The sequence below is a fragment of the Amblyomma mixtum genome, chromosome 2 (genome assembly GCF_055824585.1).
Source record: "Amblyomma mixtum isolate Tamu chromosome 2, ASM5582458v1, whole genome shotgun sequence".
NCBI lineage: Eukaryota > Metazoa > Arthropoda > Arachnida > Ixodida > Ixodidae > Amblyomma > Amblyomma mixtum.
In genome coordinates this window covers 107,888,825-107,915,821 of record NC_143013.1, presented here as the reverse complement: position 1 = coordinate 107,915,821, position 26,997 = coordinate 107,888,825, and the positions used below count along the sequence as shown (strand labels likewise).

Below are 26,997 nucleotides of genomic sequence, written 5' to 3'. Positions count from 1 at the left end.
ATACGATCTATTTGCATGGTCTCTGGTCTGGATTGGGCGGGAATGGTTGGTGAGTATACTCTCATGCGTGACATTGTCAAAGGCTTTCTGCAGATCCAAGCCTAGGATTGCCCTCAGACAACTGCTATGCAGGATGACTTCCTGAGATTAGATTGAACCTGAGATCAGATACAGTTCTTAGCTTAGCCGGCAAGTCTATGAGGGCCAGATTGACGGGTGAAAACAACGAGCCCTGTGGTGATCCGCGGTCACCCATGCTGATGGGATCTGAATTTGTGCCTGCTGCCGAGATTTCAACCGTTCTTTCCATTAAAAAAGATACAATGTATGTAACTGTGCGTTAAGCTTGCGTGATTCAGCGAAACACCCAGCGGAGAGAGTGCCCGGCTTCACAACACACATATATTGGCGTTCCAAAAGATCACCCCCGTGCGCACATAATGCGGCGCTATAAGAATACATCACCTTCGAAATGACACTTCGTACATTCAAAATCCTCTTTAGGATGAACATGGTCGTTCTTCACGAGGAGACGGCATCATAGGTGGACTGTGAAATCATAAAACTGCTTTGGAAACTTTTGCTTCCGTGTATTCCTAACGGCGCTAAGCCCACTCCCCCCCGTTTTACTCCGGTCGTCCCAGCCGGCGACAGCAGCGCCACTGTATCTTGCTTGCGTCACAGATCGGTGTTGGTGTATAGAAAAAAATATGTTACAGATTAGTTTGGTACTGGCTCAGTAGTTACTCTGGCATCGAAAAAGGGCAGAAATAAACAGAGCCATAAAAAGCCGCACCGCTGAGGATTAAACGTTCACGCTGCACATAATTAGGAACATAATCATCAATGTCTGTTTATTAGCCGCACTGTAAGTTTTGATTTGAACGCCTGCGTTCAGTAAAAATATGCAACGCACTTATGTGGTTTGCAGTCACCTGTAAACAAGAAATGCAGCACTTCAAGCCTTTTACAAGGGAATTGTAATAGTAGTTTGTTCATTTGTTGCTACTGACGGTGTTAGAAAGCCAGGGAAGGAATATTTCGCTGACCGCAAGCATTTATTAGTGGTCTTGCGAACGCTTTCGGCATAGCCTCCAAACACGTGGGCTCTACATACATATGCTTGGTGACGTAACCTGAGGTTCTTGCTCATATTAACTGTCGACCCCTGCTGTGGCACGCCACACAGTGAGCGGACACTAATGTTCCCGGGGAGCGGATCAATGAGGCACCGCCGACGCACCCCGGATGTCGACGCGCAAGATGGCCGCCCAGCCGAGGCGAATGGCGGAGAAGAGGAGCGTGCGCAGAGCGTCCGGCTGCCGCTGCGTCGCCGTCGTCGTCTGTCCGGGCCACAACGCGTGCGCCTCGTCCAGGGCCCTCCTGACGCCGAGCAGCTCGTCCCGCTCCCCCCTGCGGAGCGGAGTGCGCGCTGCAGTTATCAGACCGCACCGTGTCGGTTTGGGCAGCCGCGTCAGCTAAGATCGCCAGTCTCGCGGGGTCGGTCTACTGACCAGCCTTGTGACCACTATCACTGCAGTCCAGAGCTCAATGATTTTACGAGGTTCTTCTAAACTTTTTTTTTCTATTCGAGAAGTGTGCCAAGAGTCATAAGTTGAGAAAGGGCGAGTAGAATGTAAGAGATAGAAAATTAAAAGGAAGGTTTGGTTTGGTTTATGGGGTTTAACGTCCCAAAGCGTCTCAGGCTATGAGAGACGCAGTAGTGAAGGGCTCCGGAAATTTCGACCACCCGGGGTTCTTTAACGTCCACTGACATCGCACAGTACACGGGCCTCTAGAATTTCGCCTCCATAGAAATTCAGCCGCCGCGGCCGGGATCCAACCCGAGTCTTTCGGGTCAGCAGCCGAGCACCATAACCACTGAGCCAGCGCGGCGGGTTTAAAAGAAAGGGTGGAGGCGAGTATCGCCCCTGTAGTCGGGTAGGCTGCTGGTGAACTAATTGTTCATAGAAGTCATTTCGCGGTTCCAATGCGGGCCCACTCCTTGAGGAGCCGTTTTCTAATAGGGGCCGTCGCTGGGCAAGTCCACAAGTATAGCGTGTCACAAATGTCCGTGCAGAGCCGCAGTTAGGGCGCCTCTCAGTTGCTGGCAGATCTTTATCACGCCACCGATGACGGACAGATGCGGTAAGAGGCGCCCCTGCCCGAATCCGGCGCACGGATACCTACTCCTACTGAGTAAGACTAGAGGGAGAGGGTGCGAACTTGGAGGAATTAGAGCGCGTGTTCACTGGCGTAGAGCTTGAGAGTTGGAGACATGGGACAGGAACGAATATGGTGGAAGAAGGGAAAGTGGTGGGTTGTTTGCTGTGTTAATGTAAGTCATAGCATCCGCTTGAATGTTATGTGGATCGTGAGCATGGCCGCGAATCCAGTGTGTGCGTACAGGACATGGGTACTTTGAGCAGAGCAGATGAATTGATTGTGTAACCTGGAATGTGCATCGAAGAGCCTAAAGATGTTTAAGGGCGGTGAGGACGTCGGTCTAAATATGAAGTGCATTGAATGTGGGAACGAGCGGAAGGAAAGCAATGACATTGTAAATGGCTTGCAGTTCCACTGCCAAGGTGGTGACGCGTCCCCGGTGTGTGTCGCGGGAGTGTTGAGATGTGGATGGGACGGGCTATACAAAGCAGTAACTCCCCTCTCTGCAGTATGTGATGCATCGGTGTATACGCTATGCTGCTGGCGTGCTTCGCAACTCTCCGCAGTCATCTTGTTCGAACCGTGATCGCTACAGACATAAGTAAGGCACATGATAACATCCTTCACTCTGCCATTCTTGCCTCCCTTCAAACTCTTGGTCTCCCTCACCGGTTTCTCCTGTCCATTCACGCCCTTTTAACAAATCGAATCTTCAGGGTACGGGTCCACGAAAAGCCCTTTTGTAACTTCACTTCCAATACGGGAGTGCCCTAGGGCTCCGTTCTCGCCCCCACATTATTTAATGCGGCTTTTATTCCTCTTGTTCGAGCCCTAGAGACCATCCCTTCTATCCGTGTGCTTACGTACGCGGATGATATGACCTTGTGGTGCTGTCACCCAGATGCGTCTATCTATCAGTCGGTCCTCCAGCACGCGTTGGATGTCTTGACATCTCGCCTCCCACCTCTGGGACTAACCCTCTCGCTTAATAAATCTTGTTTCATTCGCATTGCAAACAAAGCCGGCTTACGGAAAGCTCCCCCTTTAAAATTTACAGTAGATAGTTCTAAGATTCCTAAGGTAGAAACTTCGTATTCTTGGCCTCCTCCTTCATACATCTGGGACTGGCAGCTCATGGCTGACAGCCACCCGTAAATCGGCTCACGCTACTCTAGGTCTGATTCGACGCATAGCTATGCTCTTTGGTGGCGCGCGTGCTCATATGGCCCGCCAGCTTGTGCGCTCTATCCTTCACCCACGGATATGTCAGGCACAATTTCAACGACTCACCCACAGACAGTGGGACTCCCTTGAAGCTATCAATCTTGAGGCTATGCGCGCCATAACATATTTGCCCCGTTTAACACCCATACCCGTGCTTTAGGAGTTCCCCGAACTTAATACTCTCAGTGAAATCATCGACCAACGGGTGGCGAACAGAACTCGCAAATAGTGTCTGCAACTTCATCGTTTGAGATACTCCCTCCGTCAGCTCACAGACAATCGACCCCCTGTTTCCCCGTCGGTATCAGCCGCGTATCTCCCTGAAGGTTGTAAACTCCTAATTTCGACTAATCCCTGTGGCCACAAAATATACGCGTGGCCACTTAACAGGTTGCGATACGGTGACGTCACAAATGAATAGAGCGTGGTGCTGTGGTTAGAGCCCTGCAAAGTGCATTTCTGAAGTGTGCACATGCTCTGAGCAGAGATGAGCAGTTAAACCGAACAGCCCAGGTGGCCTTACATTCTGGAAACCTATTGCTTTTGGCCTATACTCAGACCACCGTATATTTAATACATGGACCCATCAGTAGCTTCGCAGCTTGTAATATCAGAGCTCTGGCTGCAGTGCTTCGCCAAGCATACCAAATGACAATGTATTATATTTTTTTGCGTCTGTTTAGGTGAATGGCCCGTTTGATGGCGCCGAAATGAAACAAGCTGTGCAAGCAAATCGAGGATTAAGTTATGAAGCCGGCAAGACGCCTTTTCATGTTAGCATTACGCAGCCTAAGCTAACCTGACTATTCACGCTGGCTACGCGTGCCACGAAACCGTAATCCGAAATCAATACCATCATTTGGGCTATATAGTTTCGCAAGTTCCCGGGCTTACGCCACATCTTTTCAATAGGTGTCATGAAGAGCGATACGTGGCAGAGCAATGCGATTTTTTTATGTGCAAAACTTTCACACCTTTTCCTCCGTCGGACGTCAGAAGTGAGGCTTGGTAGAGCACCTAAGAAGATTTGTGACCAGCAACTTTTCACTGGGTTGTTATTTCATCAGCTTTACCACCATCGTGTGTAGGTGATCCCAGTGGTAACGACGGCGTGTGCTGCAGTAGGTATAAGTGCGGGATGTAATGACGAAAAATTGAAAGGGTAGGTATGGAATAGAATCATTATGCTTTTCTTTGCCTGAATCCTCTTAATGAAGGCAACCGCATGTTCCACGCATCGAAAGGACCGGTCGACCTCGACCATTTTGAACGTGCTAACAGCTTCTAGAAATCGGCTGCATGTTCTTGCCGCGATCCCAATTTCCGCTTAAATGATAAGGAATTTTGAAAACCTCGCAGGTGTAACACTAATGCAGACATGTGCTTGAATAACCGATTCCGCATATAAGGGCATTATACCCTGAAGAGAGAGCTTAAATGCGATTTCGCCGGTATTTGCCTGACGCCTGCGTGACTTTGAAAAGCAAGCCTTAAACCGAAGCCGATGTTAATATCGAGGTAGTACAGCGCCTAATTCGCACTTGGCTTAACCGCGCTAAATCAACCGGCCCCTTTTTGCCATTCGCTTTCGTTTTTTATTTTAGCGGACTTCGCAAAAAGCACACGGAGCAGAACAAACGAATGACAGTTGGTAATAGGACGATTTTCTCTTGCCAGCCTTCGGAAACATGCGCAGCGCAGAGTGATGCAGACGACATGTCCAAAGCACTGGAGCGCGAGAAGCTGGATGTTTGACGTGCGCCGTGAAAGGCTGCGCCGATGGATGAGAGGCCTGAAGCAGCGGGAAGCAGCGGGAAGTACATCTCCGTTGAGGCTTCCGCTTTATGCACACTCCGGAAGGTGGAGTTTCGGAGAATGATAGAACTGCTGTTAACGCAGTAAAAGTGTCATGCTAATACACAAGTAATATATATCAAATACGGTCGTACCACGTACGTACCGTGACTAGTAAGGCAAGGAAGCATTATTCTCGCCAATAACTCATTTATCGTATTAGCGATACTCCTTGCCTGTATGACAATGTGCTCAGAACCGAGAACTGCAGTAGGCTGCTCTTTTGAGTCGCTGAAGGATGCCTAATGTAATTCTTTCTTGAATCACGATCAAATGACGCGTCACTCACCTTCGTTAAGTCCAGAGGGAACTAAAATCACATAGTTATCATCTGCAACGCAGTGTCGGGTGTCCATCCAGATAGAAGTGTGTGCGTGTAGCTGTCAGAAACAACCTGAACAACGATTGCCGCAGCATCCCAGGCGCGCACCTGAGCACGGCGTCGCAGCTTCAGAAGAGGACTGCGCCGCGCTGCTCGGCGCTCTGCGGACCCGTGGTGACGCGGCTGACAGAGCGCGCGAGTCGGGACAGCCGCGCCAGCGCCGTTTCCAAGAGGTTTAATCGCTTGCTGAGGACGTTCTGCTCGTTCCAGCCGGCGCACACGAATCCCTCCAGGCTATCGCACGGGTTGACGGAAAGGTTGAGCGACCGGCGGAGGCGCTCGGAGTACTCCAGGCACGAGTGGCTGCGGCACACCTTCACTGGAGGAGGGGCCGGCATGAGCATTTTCAAGACCGCGATCATCGCAGTCACCAGGAGCATGCCGACGACGGCCCGCAGCATTAGGCCCAGGGCTACCTTGCGGCACAAAACTTCCTGCGAAGGTAACGGCCAGCACTGAATATGAGTATTAAAAATCTAACAGGACAGTTACCACTGTGTAAAGCGAGATTTAGAAACGGCTGTTAGGGCGAATATACGTGCAAGTTCTTTCACAGCTGGAAAAATGCCACATTATCACCTCATTCGCTGCATTTGTTTTTCATTCTGTTGCAGCATTACCTTTCTTGCCTATGCACGGTGTATGAAGGGAGTGTTTTTCTGCGAATTCTGATGAGGTCCTCCACCTTTGAAAAACGTTTTTTAGTGAATCGCTACTGCGATCCTCCGCAGCAGAGGCGACAGGTGCAGGCTTGCCACCTGTCGCCTGTCACGGGGCCTGCCACAGCGCAGGCTGCGTGCCTGGCGTAAACTTTCGCCGAAAGGGAACTTTCGCATCCGGAGGCCCTACAAGCGAGACGTACTGCCTTGGAGATGGGGGTAAGAATAGTGTAGAATAATTCATTCAGTCTGAGGGCCATATACACTCCGTTATATTTTGCAGGATAAGTTTGCAGGAGCGTATTCCTTGGAAAATACTTGAAAGCATTATGAGGATAACAATATTTTAGATCAGATGGTCATGGACCGTGTTATAGTATTGTAAGTGGGCGAGCTTGGAAGCGCATGCCGAAACGGGTCACCGACGTGCCCTGAGGAGGGCGCGGGAAGGGGCGCCCGTAAAGCGACAGTACACGTTGCTGGCGGGAGTCAAACTGGCTCCTCTCCTTGAAAAGCGAGGGAGCGTTTATTTCCCTTTCCCTTCTTCCCCGTCCAGCTGGGTGCCGCTGAGACGGCGCCTGCGGTGTACTTCGCGTCCGCTGACTTGGGGAATCGTCACACTCCTCCCTTTGTTATGAAGCCTGCTGCACGACACTGGTGTCGAGCGGTGCTTGTTTACGCCTCTATAGTCCGTAGTAGATAACAGGCTTCCCGACCCGGGAAGACCGACGAAGCTGGGGGTGCAAAGGGGCCGCACTTGACTGCTGTTGCGGCGCCGAGGCTGTTGTAGACGGCTCGGTGCTTAATGAGCAGCGAGGTGGGCACAACTATTCCGTGTCCGTTGTCGCTGCCAGTGCAGGAAGAGGCTCCTCGTCGTCGGAGAGAACGCCGGGGGTCCTTCCGCTGAGCTCCTTATGGGCAGGCAACTGCAAACACCCATTCAACGAGTGCACCCCGGCCTAAGGGCGCATGTGGACTTCAAGCAGTTGAAGCAAAAGGCGCGCTGCGACAGCAACGCACGCAAAAGCTCTTTGCCTTCGTCCGGCGAGCCCGTCTTTGTTCGAAACTTCCGACCAGGCCCAGCTTGGATTGCCGGAACGGTTCGCCATCCCACAAGTTCTTCGTCGCTTCAAATACAGCTCGAAGACGGAACGCTGTGGAACAGGCACGCGGACCATGTGCGACCGCGAAGGACCCCCGGCGTTCTCTCCGACGACGAGGAGCCTCTTCCTGCACTGGCAGCGACAACGGACACGGAACAGTTGTGCCCACCTCGCTGCTCATTAAGCACCGAGCCGTCTACAACAGCCTCGGCGCCGCAACAGCAGTCAAGTGCGGCCCCTTTGCACCCCCAGCTTCGTCGGTCTTCCCGGGTCGGGAAGCCTGTTATCTACTACGGACTACCCCCGGCGTTCTCTCCGACGACGAGGAGCCTCTTCCTGCACTGGCAGCGACAACGGACACGGAACAGTTGTGCCCACCTCGCTGCTCATTAAGCACCGAGCCGTCTACAACAGCCTCGTCGCCAGAATTGTTATAGTATTGTAAGTGGGCGAGCTTGGAAGCGCATGCCGAAACGGGTCACCGACGTGCCCTGAGGAGGGCGCGGGAAGGGGCGCCCGTAAAGCGACAGTACACGTTGCTGGCGGGAATCAAACTGGCTCCTCTCCTTGAAAAGCGAGGGAGCGTTTATTTCCCTTTCCCTTCTTCCCCGTCCAGCTGGGTGCCGCTGAGACGGCGCCTGCGGTGTACTTCGCGTCCGCTGACTTGGGGAATCGTCACAGACCGTTTAAATAGCGGAATGCATGAAACGCTTTAAGGGCAGCATCTTTGGGACGTTAGACCTACGAGTGGCAGAACCAGCGCCTATCGCGAGGCGTATTAAAACTGCGTGCGCTGCTTGATGGCGTTGGTAACACCACCGCAGAATTGTGCGGGGGCTGTCCGAAGAAGTGTTATTGCAAGCTGCGAGATCTTTATGCTAAAGTTACTATTTAAGTACCAAGAGGTGCGCGTTTGTTTTCCCTGCGCCGCTCGTGCATCTATTGGATAAATCCGATCGCATGGTTGAAAAGGATCCATTCATTGCGGAGAAGCGAACTCCTTTGCATCGTTTAACACTAAACCGTTGCTGACAGTCCGTGCGAGCACCAACTGTTTGCGTGCTTTGCGACATCTTATTTTTTACAGTGCACACGTTCACTGAAGAGGACATTTTCTTATCAATAAATGCAAATTTATCACTCGTGTTCGCCGATTGTTAAAAAGAAAAAGTTTCTAATCTGAGACGTTCACGATAGATGGCGCTACCCGTTCACTACATGGAACCACTACTACATCCCCTACTACACCCCTCCACTAGGCCCACCCAGTAGGAAACAAGCCAGTAAGTATGCCGGACCTGAGGACAGAGAAAGAAGGAGCATTAAACGACTGGTTAAAAACGCGGAAGTTAAAAATTGGATTGATTCAATGGAAAAGAAACATAGTGTAGAACTATATCGATACTGGAAAAGGCAGATCAGGAAGGAATTGCTGCATGACAACTCTTTTTTTTATTTGGTACCTGCATCGCCTTTCAGCATTACAGCAGGGGGGCACTTTCACATTCAAAGAACAAAAAAAAAATCATGCACTTTTTTAGAACGCGCAGCTACAAAAAAAATTAACGAAGATGGTGACATATGCCCTGTGTGTGGAAGATCTAATTGGTTTGGTTTGGTTTATGGGGTTTAACGTCCCAAAGCGACTAAGGTAGATCTAATTGAACACCTCATACTTAAATGTGATGGTATCCATCTGCACTTCGATGCAGGTACAGTCACTCTTCGTGAGGCCCTAGGGTTTAAATACAAACAATGGCCATGTAAATAAATCTGCGGTGGAAGTTAGCAAAAAGCGATTGGAGGATTGGTGGCTGAAAAGAAGAGAGGTGACATAAGGTTTGAAGTGCTGTAAACAGCACAGGACGAAAATGGTGAATTTTAAGGATAATTTACAACCCTGTTAAAAATAAAGAAAAAAGCCGAGCATGGTGGCAATTCCCACCATCCCTTCTCAAAGGGGATGCTCCTATCTTCCATTCATCCATCCATCCATTTATTGCGAGTACTCCATTCGTAATTCCTTGCGATAGGCCTCACTGCAGCAGGCGCATTACTACCAGGCGGTGTCTTTCAAAGCAACAGTAATCAGCCTAGAATAAAGCAAGTTCGGCACCCAGAATCCAGCGAATTGAGCCTGCACTCGCTCTAACCACTGCACCAAGTCCGCTTCCTGCATTGAAGAGTTGCGGCTTTCCCTCACAATTTGGACGCTTGGGGCAGCAATATGGCGGATCTACGCGCAACTCTATGTGTATAGTGCCTATAAGGTGCTTATACAGTAGCTCTACCTTACCCGGTCGTGCGGCGCCCCTGTCCGCCTCTCCCTTGCAGTCTTCGCCCTCAGCCGCTGCTGCTCGGAGTAGCGGCGCATAAAGAAGTTCGAGCCAGCCCACGTGCTTGGCGACAGCGCCGTGGAGGAGGAGAAAGAGGAGCGGAGGGAGCGCCCCATGTCGCGGAAGCGCCGGATCGTCGACAGCCTCCTCGTCGTCCGTTCGTTGGAGGCACCGTCCTGCTCCCATGCAGTTCGATAGAGGAGCAGCAGACGAAAGGAACGGGTCAAAGCCGCAAGTGGGCTAATTAAAGATGCCGTCATCATGGTACTTCTGACTTGCAAAAATAACCCATTGCGAAGAATGTTAGTGTCAGCGCACAGTAGTAGTGTGCATGAACTGTAGCAGGCTTACCGTATTGAAATAATTTTTAAGCCAAATATTTGTCATCTCAGGAGGAAAAGATCTTAAATAATAGATAAGTTATAATAGTCTCTCACACGAGGTTTGCTTACGAGAGCATACGTGAATGGGTTGCGCTTCCAAGATTTGATTAGTTTCACCGAAAATAGATATTTATAAAGCTCGTCTACTCATGTTTATAGCAGACGCTTTTGTACGCCCGGATTGTCCTGGTCTAAAAAGAAGAGGAGACGGGAGTAGGCTTGACCAAGGAATGAAATGATTAATTTCGTATTGGTTATTGAAATAGGTGCTAAAAAGGGGACCAGTGGTCCACACTAAGAGGTTCCCATGGTGGCAGTACCTGCCGTTACGAGTGCCTCCGATAATCGCAATCAACAAAATGCACTCTTTTGTCAGCAGATAGTTCGAAGCCTCTATGTTACTGTCGAGCAGCTTTGCTTCTTTATTTTTTAATGCAGACAGGCGCCCACTTACGCCCCCCTCCCCAAAAAAAGCACATTTCGATAGCCCACACCTTGGAATTACCAATGACTGGCTTGCATTCTTTGGGCATTCAGCGAATAGTACTTATCATGCAGCGATTTTATTTCATGATAATTTTATCGTCGATGGCCCCACGACGACACTGAGGACAACGCTATTCAATTTTTCAAGTTGATAAAAATCAATTTTATGTCTCTCCGTTGACGCTGGTCCTTAAAGGGTAACGGAGTGGATTCCAAGAGAAGGCAAGCGTAGCAGTGGGCGGCAGAAAGTTGGGTCAGCGTATGAGATTAAGAGTTTTACGGGGATACGGTGGCCGCAGCTGGCAAAGGACAGGGTTAATTGGAAAGACATGACAGAGGCCTTTGCCCTGCAGTGAGCGTAGCCAGGCTGGTGATATTGCGGCGTCGATGCTTATGGGACATAAAAAGGGCCATTATTTAATTAGAAATTATACCTGAAATGAAACTTTTTGCTACTGATACATCATAGCAGAAAAGAACTGAGTGAATACCGTTAGGGCGTTAAAGTCAGTTGAGCCTAGCATCAGTTATCAGCGCCCCGAAAATTGGGTTTACGTCGCCGTACTTCACTTGCGAAAACGGCCGCTGGCAGCGACAACTGTAGATCAGTGTTTGACCTTCTCTACTTATAAGGCTGTTTTCAGTGTAAATAGAGTATTTATCGTTGGAAGACCGTAATAAATCCGCACATGTCGATCTCAAATTATCCTCAATGAATTTTTATAGTTGCTTTATAGGCTTGAACTTTCGGCGTTTTTTAACCGAGCACAGTGATGAACCGTACTATTGCAGTAGTTGTGAACACAAAAACCAGGGCGCCTCACTTACTGAGCCTGGCAGAACAGGTGTATCCGCACCAGGAAAGAAAGCAAGAACCGTGAAAGACAATCGACATGCTGGTACCTTGGGAAAAGTCATGTGCCGGCGCATTCCTCTAATGAGGCGCAGCGCTTGAGCGTGAAAGAAACCTGAGCCACCGTAACGGGCCGTAACTGCTGCCGTGGAATATGCCTTTTGTGCCGCTTCTTTAGTTAGAGGATGGATACTGACCTGATGGCTGCCACGCAGCGTCTCTTCGGCCCCGCTCATAGGCAGAGTTACGTCAGACCGCCGCGATCGGATAATGCGACCGGCCATCTGTTCTTCCTCCCCGGCGGTCGGAGTTATCGCAGCGCTCGGAGGCGCAGGGGACATCGGACCGGTGAGCTCTTCGCCTGGCCCCTGCCGCCGCTGCTCAAGGTCTTTGTAGGATACCGCATTGATGTCCTCGTGTGCTACCTCCACGGACCATGGAGATGGCACCACGACGGGCTCTTCGACCACCAAGGCGTTTTCGTCGCTTATGTAAGAAGTGGGCTGGCAGACGCTGGAGACCATGGCGGTGACAGGTGTGGCTGCGTCAAGTAAAACAACGAACATGTTAGATTGCTCCATCTGCATGAATTTCCCCTTGCATAGACTATAACTGCCCGTAGGGACGACTCTGCAGAGGAGTTTGTGTTGCATCATGCTGAACATTTTATTTACATGGCAATGTATCGGCGACTAGACAGTTCAACTAGTACACCTGTTTGTCAGATGCGTCGGAAATTTTGAAAACCAGGTTAGGCCGGGCCCGATTCCTGCAGGCAGCAATGTCATTTGTCCTCTCGTGGTGTTCACAGTTCTGCGAAAAACACCTCTCCCGCCAACTCCTTCAACCACCCATCTCCCTACCGCCGTACAACATATTCCTCTAAATGTTCGGATATGTTGCCGCTTTCCAATGTGATATAAACATGATTGCTGCATCGGAATAAACATTTCAGCTGAGACCTCTGCTCAATTAGGGGGCACAGCTCGGTACGTAGCTGGGTGGTGATGCTGCTGGTGCGTCATGCTCCGCAGCAACATCCATTTTGCTTAAACCAGAACCCGCACATTGCACCATTTGATCTTCCGGCATTCCCACAGCTGAAGCGGTGGCTATTTATGTGCAGCTCGAGCTAGCTGCTCGATTGTGAGATCCGTTTCACTGTGGAAACAATTCAGACTTCATATCAGGTCTACACGGCGTCTCCGCGCAGCACCTTTAAGTATACCCATCCGAAGGGAGGCTCGTTTAGTGAGCATACAGGCTATAGCAGCCATTTCCATACGCGACACTCGATTTTTTTATGGACGCGTGTCCATGCACATAAAATGCACTGCACTGCACGACCTTTTCAAGCTGATATTCTTTTCTGAACTGGATTCTGCGTGAAGCCGGTCCTATACCAAGCAGTCTTCAGCTCTTAAGCAGTTCAGTGACCCCTTTCCGTTGGACAACATCGATGAATGCCTTCGAGTGAGAATAAACGACAGCCTTTGGTAGCTGTACCGCCTGCTTTACCTGGCCATTTGACAATGAATGACGTGCCCAGTTTGAATCGCACAACCGGTTCTCTCACGTGAGGAAAAGCTCTATGGCAAGTTGTGTGTTGCAATGATAGCGTGTTTTTTCCGACTGACTGTTGGTGCATTCAGGGATGAGAGCTGGACAGCTTCCAAGCACACGCAGTAGAAATCTAAGCAGAAAACACCTTTCTTTCATAAGACCTGGCAACCTTCCTGTCAATCTTTTTTTGAGGGTTGTTCATGAATTCCAGCGGATGCAGGGTATTCGATGTTCAAGTTCTGGCGTTGTCACCTCTCAGCGCGGGGAATTTCTGACCTTCCTTTCGATCGCTTCTTAGATCCCAGGCCTGCAGGATGTGCTTCTGGCAAGTTTAAGGACAATACGAGGAAGCACACTGTGCAAACACTCCAAAAGTTGCTCATCGATTGCCTCGGAATAATCATTTTGCTTTTCGACAGAAGATTCTAGTGTACTCCGGCAGCTCCAGTTGTCGTCGAATGCATGCCTTCAACTCGTCTGCCGTATTGCTTTGAGGACAGTCATCAAGAGCGCAGTGCATGACTGGTGACAGTATTGGGGCATAGCAGGTGCAGCGACCAACAGTCTGAGCATACTAAGAAACTTCGGATGGTGTTTCTAGGAATCTTAAAACAGGCGTTTATTTAAGCGCTTTCTCCTTTGAGCTAAAGGTATTCGGGCGAGTGGATCGACATTTCGGAGTTTACCTACAGCCTGTATTCCATATCCATAACTGGGTGCCATCAATAATCACCGTTTGCTGTGCTGCAGTGGCAAAACATTCTGGCGGTCGGGCACCATCCAAAAATGTTCATCTTAAATGAAATTCCTGCAGCCTCCACAAGGTATAGCAAGGCCTTCATGTTGTGACAGTGGAAAATTATTATTGGCTGGTGTCATTGCCGTGAACTGACAGTTTTAAGTGAGCCTCAGCGTATAACTGCGTACGTCAATGCCACAAGTGAGGACGCACTGCTCCATGTCTTGCAAACAATCACGCTTTTCAACGGGGCAAACGCAGCACCCAAGAAGCGAAACGCACTGTGCTAAGCCATAGTTATAGTAACAGAGAGTGGTTCAGCACTGGGCGTGCAAACTTTTTTGCAGTTTAACGAGAGTAATCAGTGCATTAACATTGTTTACAGGGGTTGAAACGATAAAATTAGATGCTAGCGAAACAGCAGAAAAGCTGACTCCGAGTGGGAGCACAGCTTCATAGCGCATCCTTCGAATGACGACAACGTCAACTGCATATAGCCAGAAAATATAGTTAGCAGCTAAAAAACCTCCAACAAATCTGAAAAACAACAACTTGTCTCCTCTATATTTACCTATAGGTGAAAATGCACTAATAACAAGCTAACCTCAAAATAATCAGAGACCGCTATCGCGATCAAAAATGCAGCGTTGACTCTGCATCTCGTGGAAACGGGGCTGTCGCCATATTGCTGACGCTATCCATGCAAGCCTGGCAAAGGCCTCAACGCTGACGCCCACTGTTTATGCATGTGGTTATGAGGCAAGGCTGGCGCTTCCGTTCTGCGCACCACACTCACTACCAGATCCTTTCGTGCGCAGGGCTGGAGATGGACGCTGCGACATTGTCCGTTTTTCGGAAGCCGCAGTCTACATTGAGCTGTTGTAATTGATCGTCAATATTGCTCATCACTTTTCCCAGCACACATATTGAAGTGACGTAACAGCATGTAAATAGACCTTTTATAGGCTGTAGTGCATAACGAAATCAATGAGCTCAAGGAATCGCACGGCCTACACTCTGGATACGAATACGCTTATATGGGAGTAAAAATGGAGTCGGCTGTAAACTGACGCACTCTCTTTTATAAAAGGTTGTGTGCGAGAGGACAAATAACTCCATTTTTAGTCCTTTTTTATAGAGCGAACTGAAAGCGTCGCCTTTTCGAGCTGCCCACTTCCGATTACTGCCCCTGCCATGCAAGCTGCACAGAAGTTCTACGGTGAACGGTGCTTCTAGCGGGTATCTGTTTCAGAAAGTGCAGGTCCGAAGCAATGCTTGCAGCTCCTCCGTTTGGTCTGGCGTGGGCGCGCAAGGAATATCTTTGTCTATGCCTTCTGGTGGTTGCAAAATTGGATGCCGTCCTCCTGGATTCCCTGGAGCACATGTTCTACAAGCGTTCTGTGCTGTTCCTGATTCAGACCTGTTGAAATGACCATAGAACAACTTGGGCATCATAAAGACCTTGCTGTAACTCGTACATTCAGCTCGGAAAGAATTCAGCTATTCATTGTAGCTATAGATGTTTACCGTGCGACACGAAATTTGTCATGGTGTAATGTGGTTGTCAGCAGGTTAGCTCATTCCCCTTCCAGTCTAAGGCGGTGGTATAGCCTGGAGAACGCGGATCATTGTGATGACTATGATCTCGACAAGCGGAACGGTTCCCTTCGAGCCTTTCCTCATATGAAGCAAGATCTCCTTCGTCTACTGCAGAAGATTGTCCTGGGTCTTCAACATTTGCGTCACCAGAGTGAATGGAACTGCCCGACGCGCACAGCCACACTGAGGGGATCTCTAATAAGGTTTTGTAGTTAGTAAAAACAAATTGTATGGTCCTTTTGGTTCGATGATGCTTGTCCGACAGTGAAACACGCTTTTATGACCGACGAAATTGCATTAAGAAATTTCAAATCAATTGAATAAAACTTGTCATGTCTAGGTCCCCTCCTAGCCTAAAGATTATTAAGCATGAAATGCTTTTAGCCCCCGTTGTCGGCAGTGTGGTGACGTCACGCCGAGACCGAGATCCACTCATCCGGGCATTGAAATCCACTCATCCGGGCACTGAAATCCACTCATCCGGGCACTGAAATCGAGTCATCCGGGCACTGAAATCGAGTCATCCGGGCGCTGAAATCGAGTCATCCGGGCTCTGAAACGAGAACATCCGGGCACCGTACGAGACTTAACGAGATTTAACGAGACTCTCTAAGCCCTCCTACGCGACCGGCATGCAAGCAACGGTTGGTCTCCAAACGAGTCACAAAAAATAACTGCTGCCAGTGCCTTCTCAATGTTTATCAAGATATCAGTCGCGCTGTGCGTTTGATAATGCACGGAATTATAATTTCCGATTTCTAATAACGCCTGCAAAAAGCACATAAATGCCACGTACACTTCGTTGTCGTACGTGATCTCTTAGGGGCTTCGCGCATCGAAGCAAAGCTGCGCAGGTGCACAGGGGCCCGGGGGAGAAGCGCTGCGTTCAAAGGGCAAGGCATCGCGCCGAACGGGTGGTGGCGTTCCTCCCTTGCTTTACGGTGCGGTTCGGGTGTCCACCGAGATGGCAGAGAATTACTGCGCCATTTCCTTTCCTCAAAAAACCAAATGGCAAGGCATCGCGCTGAACGGGTGGTGGCGTTCCTCCCTTCCTGTACGGTGCGGTTCGGGTGTCCACCGAGATGACATTAGGCCCGTAAACATTTCATGCTTACTCTACTCTCGGTTACGGGAGAGGCAGAGATTTTTTGATATCAGCATATCATCCCTCAAATCACAGTCCAGCCTACCTACCCTTGCTCATCGCCGCTACATTGCTAGTTTATGTTTGTTTCACAAGTTTTTTTACTCTGAGCTACGACAGGAACCCTACATCTGCGCACCACCACCACGCATCTCCCTCCGCACCGGCCATCAGCAGCAAGTGTCACGACCTCGCGCCCGCACCACTACATTTTCTTCATCATTCTTCCCCCGGACCGCGAACGACTGGAACGGCCTTCCCCGAGAACTTGCTGCTATCACATGCCAATCATTGTTCATCGAAGAAATCACGCGTGTACTTGCTCAGTGGTAATCTTATATTTGTATAACTTTCAACTTATCTGTTAGTCATTCTGTTTTTCATTTCTGTGTGCCCCACCCCTTATGTAATACCCTCTAACGAGGGTCTTTAAGGTATTAAAGTGAATTGAAGTGAAGTGAAGTGAAAGAAAGCTGTGGTCGTGGTCAACTAGCGATTGTATGATTCTGTCGTGTCCGGTCGCTGTGTTGAATGCAGCGAAAGACGCACACGGTACTTTAAGACTTCGTTTATTTAAAGCCGATGAGGGTGCGACCAGCGTCGACCGAGGCAGGAGCCGAACTGGCCGCCCGAAGAAAGGAGGGAGCGGAAAAGCGTCCACGGGAGGGAGTGGCTTCCCAGAAGAGGAGGAGGATGCGGGGGTGCGGGGGCGCACCATGGGGGGGCATCTGGCGACAGCGTGCCAGTGGTCGTTAGGAGGGGCGAGTGGTCGTTAGGAGGAGGTCGTTAGGAGGAGGATGCGAGTGGTCGTTAAGAGGAGGGTGCGGGGGCGCACACACACAAAAGCGATAAGGGGACACAACACTTCCTTCCCCCTTAGAAAGTTGCCTGGTATCGTGCAGGGGGTCGGCGCTCACGCGTGGAGGCGCGCTGGCTTTGTGCGCTCGGGGGAGAAACACTTGTAGGCTGGCTGTTGTTCGCTGTGTCTCCTAGGTCTGTCCTGGGCGAAGTCTCTTCTTCCGGGAAGAGGTGCCAGGCTATGTGGGAAGATGGTGCACGTGTTCTCTCCGCTGGCGGACAGCTCTCAGACGGCGTCGTAAATCTACGCAGCTGGTTGAGATGTCGGCGTGCTACTGTGCCATGTATGTTGACGAGCCAAGAGCGCAGGCCTATGCGTCTGACAATTGTAGCTTCCTCCCAGCGTGGCTTTTTCAGGAACTGTCGGGCGAGGACGCGCTGCCCCTCATTAAGCGTGCCGCAGCGCGGAATTGCTTTTTCTTCCCGGAACGTCTCTGCCTTTGGCTCGGGGAGGATGGCTGTGAGCTGGGTTCGCATTTCACGCTCGAACATCATTTTCGAGGGGGTCTCGCCTGTTGTGCTCTGAACCGTCGTGTGCTGCTTGAAGAGAAAGCGCGCAAGGCGGCGCTGCAGCGAGCCTGTCTGATCTCTTTCAAGGGCGCGTTTTAGCTCGGCTACGTAGCGCTCGGCTTGTCCGTTTGTCGCTGGGTGGTAGGGGGCCGATGTAACTGAGGAGATCCCGTTGTCGCGATAAAACTTGAGAATCTCCGCAGACACAAACGGTGTTCCGTTGTCCGATACTACCTTGCGTGGCAGGCCGAACGTTGCAAATAGTGATCGGAGGTTGTCAATGACTGCTGCCGAAGTCGTCTGTCCCATTTGCCTTATCTCAAGCCACTTTGTGTAGGCATCTACGACCACAAGGAAAGTGCAGCCCTCAATTGGTCCTGCAAAATCAATGTGCAATGTGTGCCATGGTGTGTCTGGCTTTTCCCATTCTGGGACAGGAGCTTTCGGCGGGGCGCTCCGGCTGCTCTGGCAAGGCTTGCATTCTCGCACCACTGTTTCGATGTCGTTGTCAATGCCAGGCCACCACATGTAGCTTCTGGCACACTTTTTCATTGCAACGATGCCCCGATGTCCGGCGTGGATGAGAGACATAGCTTGTGCGCGTAGTTCTCTCGGAATCACAACTCGGGACCCAAATATGATGCAGCCGCGATGGGTGCTCAACTCTGTAGCTCGCCTGCGGTAAGCGTCGAAGTTGTCCCCTTTGAGTTTATGCACGTTGCCTTGTTGAACAGCTGTGTAAACTAGCCGGAGAGCTGCGCACTTCTGCGTAGATGCTGCAACTGTGCCTGCTGTAAGCGGAGGTTCTGGCAGTGCTTCGAACATCAGAACGTCTCCTGGTGGAAATGGTTCGTCAACAGTTGCGTCTAGTGGCAGACGGCTTAGCGCATCGGCGTTTTGATGTTTACTCCCATTGCGGTAGACCAGAGCGTAGTCGTACGCTGAGAGTTTGATGGAATGCTGCGTCGGCTCGATGACACCTTGCTGCTCCAGTTTGTCCAACTCTTTTTCAACTGAAGCTCGGAGAGCAAACGGCACCGGCCTGGCCTTCAGAAATTTGGGTTGCGCGTTGTCCAACAACTCCAGTGTGACCGGGGGCCCTTCGTTTCCTGGAATCTCTTCCGAGAATACTCTTTCGTATTTCTCTTGCAGTTGCTCAACCATGTTCTGGCTCGGCGTCTGGTGTATGCCGCATATCATCACGCCTAGTGGAGAAAACCAATTTCTCCCTAGAAGGCTTGATCCTGTGCCCTTCACAACAAGCAGAGGTAGCGTATGGGTCTGGCCGTTGTAGTTAACCTGCACGTTGGCAGAGCCCAATAGTGGCAGATTCTGTCCTGACCACGTTCGCAGGTGCGTGTCGTCTTGTTGCAGGGCTGGTGCGTCAGATGGCCATGAAGTTCGGAACGTGTCCTCACTGATCAGAGTACAGGCTGCGCCGGAGTCCACCTCGAACTTAATCAGCTGGTGATGTACGCTTACTTCTGTAAAAATCTTCGGTCGCGTGCCGAGATTCATGGTGTTCAGGTCGTACAACACAGATGGTGTTGCTGATGTTGTTCCATGGAGATCAGATAGCGGCGTATTCTCTGAGGCGTTGACGCTGTGATTAGGCTGGGAAGGTGACTTTGTCTTGGCAAGTCTCCGTTTCGTAATGCATGCTCTTTCGATATGCCCTCGCTTGTGGCAAAAATTACACGTGGCTGACTGGAATCGACATCCCTGGGGGTTGTGTTGGTCGTCACACCGCCAGCAGCGTTGTGCCTTTTTGACCGATTTTACAACAACAGAAGGCTTGCGCACCTGGTTGCTTGTCTGGTGTACCGGCTCGGTGTTCCGGCGAATCCCTCTCTGCTGGTGACCGGCGCTCTCCGCTCGAACGGCGATGTCGTAAGCTTTGCTGAATGTGAGGTCCTTCTCAGCGAACAGGCGCTGCTGCAGTGACTCGTCACTCAGTCCGCACACAAATCTGTCGCGTAACATCACGTCCAAGGGAAGCATGGTGGTGTTAGCAGAAGAAGCTGCGTCTCCCTCCTGCCCGGTAGCTGTTGTTGACAGCGTTCCAAAATTGCAGTCGGCAGCGAGCTTCTTGAGCGCGGCTACGTAGGCGCTCACAGTTTCTCCTCCCAGTTGATCTCGTCGTTGGAAGCGAGCCCGGCTGTAGACCTCGGATGGCCTTGGGTCGTAGTGCTTTTGCAGCGCTTTTACGATGTCGTCGTAAGACACTGCCGCTGGTGTGCTTGGCTGAATAAGGGCGCAGACAGTATCGTAGGTCTGCTCCCCGCACAGCGTCAGCAGGTTGGCCCTCTTCAAGGCTGGGTCTGTGATGTTGTTAGCTTCAAAGTAGAACTGAAGGCGTCCAACCCACGATGACCACGATGAGCCGTTGAATTCTGGTATCTGATTGGGAAACCCTCGCGTAGCCATGGCTTGTCAATAGCGTTGCGTAGCGCGGGTCGAATCCACTTTCTCGTCGCCACTGTCGTGTCCGGTCGCTGTGTTGAATGCAGCGAAAGACGCACACGGTACTTTAAGACTTCGTTTATTTAAAGCCGATGAGGGTGCGACCAGCGTCGACCGAGGCAGGAGCCGAACTGGCCGCCCGAAGAAAGGAGGGAGCGGAAAAGCGTCCACGGGAGGGAGTGGCTTCCCAGAAGAGGAGGAGGATGCGGGGGTGCGGGGGCGCACCATGGGGGGGGCATCTGGCGACAGCGTGCCAGTGGTCGTTAGGAGGGGCGAGTGGTCGTTAGGAGGAGGTCGTTAGGAGGAGGATGCGAGTGGTCGTTAAGAGGAGGGTGCGGGGGCGCACACACACAAAAGCGATAAGGGGACACAACAGATTCGTATGCAGTAATTTATCGATACACACCAACTAAATTTGCCCTTACTCTCCGTTTAAGGAATATGGGGGAGGTGTTTTTCCAGCTCCACCAGTAATAGAGTTGCTTTGCTTCTTTCAACCCGCTTTGTAAACCTTCGGCAGACTTGTAGAGCACAGTTGATGTCGATGAACTCTGGGTCTTGGCTCTGCCTTCCAGCTGATATATCTTTACATGTATCCGGAGAGCCTTGAAGCAGCCACAGCGAAGTAGGACAGATATTTGCTCTCTATACCACTATCAGACGCAGTCGGTCTTGTCCACCCTTGTGTATACCTGGACCGTCGCGGAGACGAGTTTTCGCAGCCTTTGCATGCTGTTCGTGCGAAGATAAAATTTGAACGGCTGAAATATGCGCTTGGCATAAACATGAGTCGCATCACAGAGCACACATCTTCGTGTGAACTAATATTGTGACGAATCCATTAAATCATTAAATTCACTAAAACAGCGGCCATTAAATCATCTCTCATCCATCGCTCACCCCGCCTCATTCTTAGGCTCGCCGCCACGCTACATTTGGTGTGAGGTGCGGGGTCTCTTCATCGCCATCCTGGTCCCGGAGCTTCGGCGTCCTGCGCCTGCCGTGGACGTCGGCCGTGAGCGCCTGGTACGCGCCGCCCGGCTATGCCCCCGCCCGCCTGACCTGAACCGACCTCGCCGCTCACCCCAGCCCCGTCCCCCGCCCGGACCGCAAGACACGACGACCGAAGACCCGACCGACCCGAGACCCGACCGAACAAAGACCCACACGTGAAGACACCACCCCCCTGCCCCTGCCGTCCGGTGCGTCCACGGACCTCGGCCGTCAGCTCCTGGCACCCTCGGGCCCGGATGCTTCGTGGACCGGGACTCATCCTTCAATCATCTCATCCACTGTGGCGGCCAACACCTCACCACTTTCTCCTTTCCGTCCCACCATCCTCTGAAGCTCATCACCATGTTGCGCGTCTCCGTCACCGATCGGGACGATCGCTCGGTGGCCCCGGGAAGTGTGACGAAGACGACGAAACTGGCAGTGGCGCGGGACGGAGCGCTTGCGCTAGGCCAGCGGCCATTAAATCATCTCTCATCCATCGTTCACCACGCCTCATTCTTCGGCTGGCCGCCACGTTACAATATCTTGAGAGGCTGTCCGTTGCCTTCACCAGACACGTCAGTCGCCGGCTCTACCACTGCCATTGGAAGATTCCGTGAACTTGCGTTGTTTTACAGCCGTCACGGCAACGGTTACTTAGTAAAACACGTTGCGGGGCTAGTTGGTTATGCATTTTCATTCTTTCAAATCTAAGCAGCGCTAACTTTTAGGACGAATACACAGAGGACATGAAAGGACGGGCGCTGTCCTGTCATGTCCCGTCCTGTCATGTCCTCTGTGTATTCGTCCTAAAAGTTAGCGCTGCTTAGATTTCAACGGCAACGGTTAGCACGGTCGCATCGAGGTTCGTGTTCTGGCTACACGCGCTTCGGTTTATTTTTGTGATGGCGAACTTATGCGACGTGCCCACGCCGTGGGTACACTGACATCACATGTGCTGTCTGAATTTGGGCTAAGTTGATTTCGGCATCGCTGCACTTCTTGCAGTGCACCAGAATAAGGAGAGACATAACGCAAAAAAAGAGCGCTGTGCTTGTTTTCCCCTAATCCGTGTCTTACTGAGAGTTTTCATGAACCCGAAAAAAGCTTCCTTTGCATGAGTCCGACAGGAGCGGATTGAGTCAGGCGTCTAGCCAAACAAAGCCCATGCCTCTGATTGCATGACCTCGGACTTAGCGAGTAAAAACTGAAACGGCACCAACACCCAGCCCGAAGAGCGCAGCGCGAGCATCCAATACAACCTCGGAGATCAAGACGCACTACCGCCGTCTCGGAGATGCGGCAGTGCAAGCTAGAAACACGTTTTCATTTATCCTCTCTCCTCCCATTAGCCCCGCTCTTTGACACCATAACCGGGCTGACAAACAGGTGGTTTTCACCCCAGTCGGCTGCGGGGAGCGGTGGGTTCGATTCCCTGTTATTCTTGGTGCCTACCGGTTTTTTAATGGGTAGCAGCTTACCGCTGGCCTGATGCCTCGCCTTTTTTTTGCGGTCAACAATTTCGAAAATAGGATGTAATTGAACTTACTGCAGCAAGCGGGCTTCATTTTTTCGACGGCGGAAAGAATCACCGACCTGTGGAAGCAGCGATTTCAGCGAAACGTTTGTGGTGGTGAAGTGATATAGCATCCGCATCGTGTGCGGGAGGTGGGGGGTTCGATCCCCACTGCAGCAGGGTACCCACCGGTGATACAATGGGTACAACCATTTCCCTGCCTGGTACTCTGCTTAATCAGGGTGAAATGCGTGGGAAACAGGTCTTCGACCCCACCTTGAGCAAACGAAAATCACTTGTGCCATGGCGCTCTTCGGCTGCAGATGCTCTTGCGCGATAAAAAATTCATCATCATTGAATGCAAGTCCATAAAATTATTTTTCTGAGCGAAAAGAGATCCTCTGGCACTATCCGGCTATGTTGACTTCTGTCCGGCAAAAAAAAAACCCACAAACATCGCAAGATCTTTCTACGGCTTTAACCATCACAATAGTGCTTTCGCACACACACAAAAAAGACAACTGCTTCGAAGCGCAGCTCGAAGCAGTTGTCTTTTTTTTTGCCCACCTACACTCATCACACCACGCGGGGTTGCAAACGCAACATGGCTGTCCGCATTATGCAAAGCTCATCGCAAGAGCATTGGAAGGATGCTTTGCTCAGCTCAAACCTGGAAGACCAGCGACGCTTGGCGGACCGGCCAAGAGCAGCTGCAGTCTCCGTGGGGACCTGGACTTGGGGCCCCACCTAATCGGGGAAGGTTTCGCAGGACTACGTAAATGGCTTTCATTCGTTAATTCATTTCCAATAATGAGCATGAGGTTCGAATCAGGGCCGTCGTATTTTTTCCTCAATGACTATTCCAGAAAAAGGACCAGCTACGACGGGGCGTATGCCATCCTGCCGTAGTCAGTATGCAGGATTGCAGAGTTCAGCACCGCGACGTGGTCCATTCGTGAGGCGGCGTTCATAATCCCCATAGACAGAATATAAAACGGGATGACGCTGCAGGCCGCAGGCAAGTTCAGCAAATCCTGCCTTGATGCCCCATCTCGGGGGCCATGGCTCTTACGCAGATGTCGCCCTTGTCATGGCCTAAGTTCTGGCTCTCAATAGCAAATCGTCAGTGGCAAAACATAAGTTTCCTATTCATATAAGTTGCCAATCATAGTTATTATACTGTCTTTGTGCTGGGATCCCTTCGAGGATATTAGTGTTGCATCTTTAATAGGTATATATTCAACGCCGCAAGTTATAGCAAGCTATCGCAGCGCAAAGTGTTTCGATGTTTCGCACGATTGCTTGTTTAATGCGAACATTCGGTGAATTTCGAAACATTAGTATAAATCTTCAGTAGATATTGAATTCGGTTCCATCATTATTCGGTTAGCATTAAATTCAATTTTAGCTCCACTGTTAGTGAACGATTCGGTAGCGAAGCTACATTATTTGTCTCCGATTCGATTTTGAAAACGTGCAATTCGTACGGCACTACTTTGTACCTATTTGAGGACAGCGGTTGGGGGCAAGAAGAAATGGGAATTGAACCTAGCACGTCTCACTTACTATGTCGGCTACTCAAACCACAGTGTTATGCAAAACTTTGAAGTGTCTGACTGCACAGCATGGATTTCAGGGTCGATTCTCGCGTGAACATGCAGCGACATGGCAACTCACAGATTACGAACTGCCTTGACACGCTCGTCATCAATAATGCACAGCCGCTACTGTTGAATTGAGAATTCTCGATAAACCACAGGTGCAACTTACTTGTTTTAGTCGCAGGTGTCCCGTCAGGCGTCGTGGAGAGCTGAACGGAGACTTCTGAGGTTGACGAGACGGCCGCATCGGAGTCGGGAAAGCCTGCAGATGAAGTTTCTCCTCAGAGGGGTGTTTCCCGTTTCAGTAAGGACGCTCAGTCAACTAGAAGGTGTAGCTTACGTGCTTTCGATGCTGGTTTTACGTCTGGCGTCGAGGAAAGCCGAGTGGCGACCGCTGAAGTCGACGGGACCGCCCGATCAGCGTCAGGAATGGCTGCGAGGGAAGGTTTCGTTTTAGGCTAGCTTCTGCTGTTCCTGTGAGGGCGCTGAAGCAGCCAAAAACTGCAGCTTACGTGTTTCCGCCGCTGGTGTCATGTCAGGTGCGGTCGAAAGCTGAGCGGAGATTGCTGAAGTCGACGAGACAGCCGCGTCGCCGTCGGGAATGCCTGCGGGTGCGGGCTTCGCCTGAGAGCTTTCTTCGTCGGCCGCGGACAAACGGGACGACGTGGACGAAGGGGTGCCATGTTTCTTGTGAGAACGGCGCGACGTCCTCTTCGACTTGTGCTTCGTCGTCGCAGCTTGCTCCGCAGGCTCCATAGCCCTCTGGGATGACTGGTCTGGAGGGAGCAGGCGACAACAGCTTTCTGGAATAGTTTGCCCGGTGAAGAGAAGACAGAACGCCGACAACAGAACGCTGACCAGCCCGGGGAGTTCCTTCTTCTTCTGGGAGAAGGGCGCGTGCGTTCGCTGCTAGCTTAAAATCTTCGTCTCTTTCTTTGGCTACGGCTACTCACCTCCACACAGTGGTCCTTTATCGAAGTTTAAACACTGGCGCTCATCATAGATTGGCATGATTTAGGCAAATACAAAAAAAAAATGTGAAGAGATTCATGCGAACAGCATGAAACGGGCGCTTAAAGCTATGTGGGTGAGTCATTTGTCCAGTATGGCCATGGGCGTATGTCCTCGGATAGGATTACAAGATAAAACAGCCCTACCTACAGACTTTACATGAACAAACCCCGGCTGATGATGACGGCGACGACAAAATATCTCTTGAAACATTACTTTAAATCCTTCACATATCAGCCAGCTCGGAATCTATTCGGAATGTAGGGGACTCAATCCTACCAATCAGTATCGGCCTTTGATTTCCTAAAATTAAAGTTTGTCATACTCTAAACTTTATCGAGGGAATACTTACCTGGCATTTACCATTTGTTCCTCGGTCAAGGGTTTGTGTGTGAAATTGTTTTATAGGGACAGACAAGGTTACAGACTCGGTGGCGTGAGTTCAACAAAATTTTAGAAAAACTGCAATACAGGCGCTAATTACACACATGTACTGTTCTTGAAGAGTTATTTATCAATGGAGTTAGAACTTTGAAACCTTGAAGGAGTATAGTCGCAAGATAAATTTCAAGTATAAAGTGTAATATTCAAGCAATCTTTGTCAAGAGCACATGAGCGCACAAACATGTCACACAGTCGGAAGGCGTGTTGAATCCAGAGTTGAATATTCAGAAAATACCAGTGCTTCAACTTTCAGCACAGCTACTTCTTCCTTGCATTAGCATTGTTAACATAAGAGCAGAAAATCACACCCTTCACGCTTGGTTTGCGTCCACGTCAAGCAGCGTTATAGCTATAGTGTGGGTGTTTTACGAACAATGGTAAAATATTGAGGTTTTGAAGGTTGTGAAGTGCGTTTTCGGAGATTTTTATTAAGACACCAATAACGACGCTGAACGCGTTCAGTCTATATACAAAGTATGCACAAACCTTCGAGAAGTGCAGATGAGGTACGTACTCAACGTAGAGTGATTAATAATTGCGCAGTCTGTGCAGCCTCTTCTTTGAAAGAGGTGAGGTGAGGAAAGTTACGATCGGTTTCCGTATTCTTCACAGTACCCTTATCTGTTGCAATGGATGCCCCTCAGAGCAGAATTGTTCGTCATGTTAACATCTGCTAAAATACCGTATGGCCAGGATAGTGCAGGCTAGAAACTAGTTATTATGAAATAAATCATAGAGCATGAAGGTGGACCATAGTGCATTGGATACTATATAGGTTAGGTGAGCGATGGATGATTGATAGATAATTTGGGTTTAAAGCTTGTAGTGAGAACAGGCCGTGTCACCGCGCCACGAAAAGCCATCAGAGCAAACTGAGAAGGAAATCGCTTCTTATGATCTCTTTTGAGTCCTGAGAAATCTTTTGCAAGATATGCCGTGCCAACGCCTAACAGTTTTATTTAGAAGCTCTAATCAACTGAAGAGGACAGTCGCACGTATGTTGCGGTTGACCTCAATTTTTCTTCTTGACAATAAAGTATCAACTGACTCCTCACTGCTTGTAAGAAAACACCTGGTTACTTGCTGCATCGTTTAAATTAACCGCTGCGA

General features: G+C 50.4%; 1 protein-coding gene across 2 annotated transcripts; it reads right to left on the bottom strand.

Moving 5' to 3' along the window:
- Positions 1 to 1,341: 1,341 nt before the first annotated feature.
- Positions 1,342 to 25,541, bottom strand: LOC149360503 (uncharacterized). 2 transcript variants are annotated; one of them, XM_089569300.1, is made up of 7 exons: positions 24,945 to 25,541; positions 24,773 to 24,865; positions 24,602 to 24,694; positions 11,644 to 11,987; positions 9,685 to 9,900; positions 5,675 to 6,060; positions 1,342 to 1,413 (listed from the first exon to the last, which is right to left on the bottom strand). In XM_089569300.1, exons 1-6 carry the CDS (start codon positions 25,186 to 25,188, stop codon positions 5,695 to 5,697), a joined length of 1,356 nt encoding a protein of 451 aa, XP_089425426.1. In that variant the 5' UTR covers positions 25,189 to 25,541; the 3' UTR covers positions 1,342 to 1,413; positions 5,675 to 5,694. The 2 variants fall into 2 exon arrangements, with proteins under 2 accessions (XP_089425426.1, XP_089425427.1); XM_089569301.1 differs by lacking the exon at positions 9,685 to 9,900.
- Positions 25,542 to 26,997: the final 1,456 nt, after the last annotated feature.

What these genes read in the sequence shown, in the direction of transcription:
- LOC149360503 (XM_089569300.1), bottom strand. Translation starts at nt 25,188, where the DNA reads ATGGAGCCTGCGGAGCAAGCTGCGACGACGAAGCACAAGTCGAAGAGG. An exon ending in GACACCTGCGACTAAAACAA is followed by an intron (nt 11,988 to 24,601) that starts GTAAGTTGCACC and finishes TACTTGACGCAG; the next exon opens with CCACACCTGTCACCGCCATG. An exon ending in CGCTGCGTGGCAGCCATCAG is followed by an intron (nt 9,901 to 11,643) that starts GTCAGTATCCAT and finishes GCATGGGAGCAG; the next exon opens with GACGGTGCCTCCAACGAACG.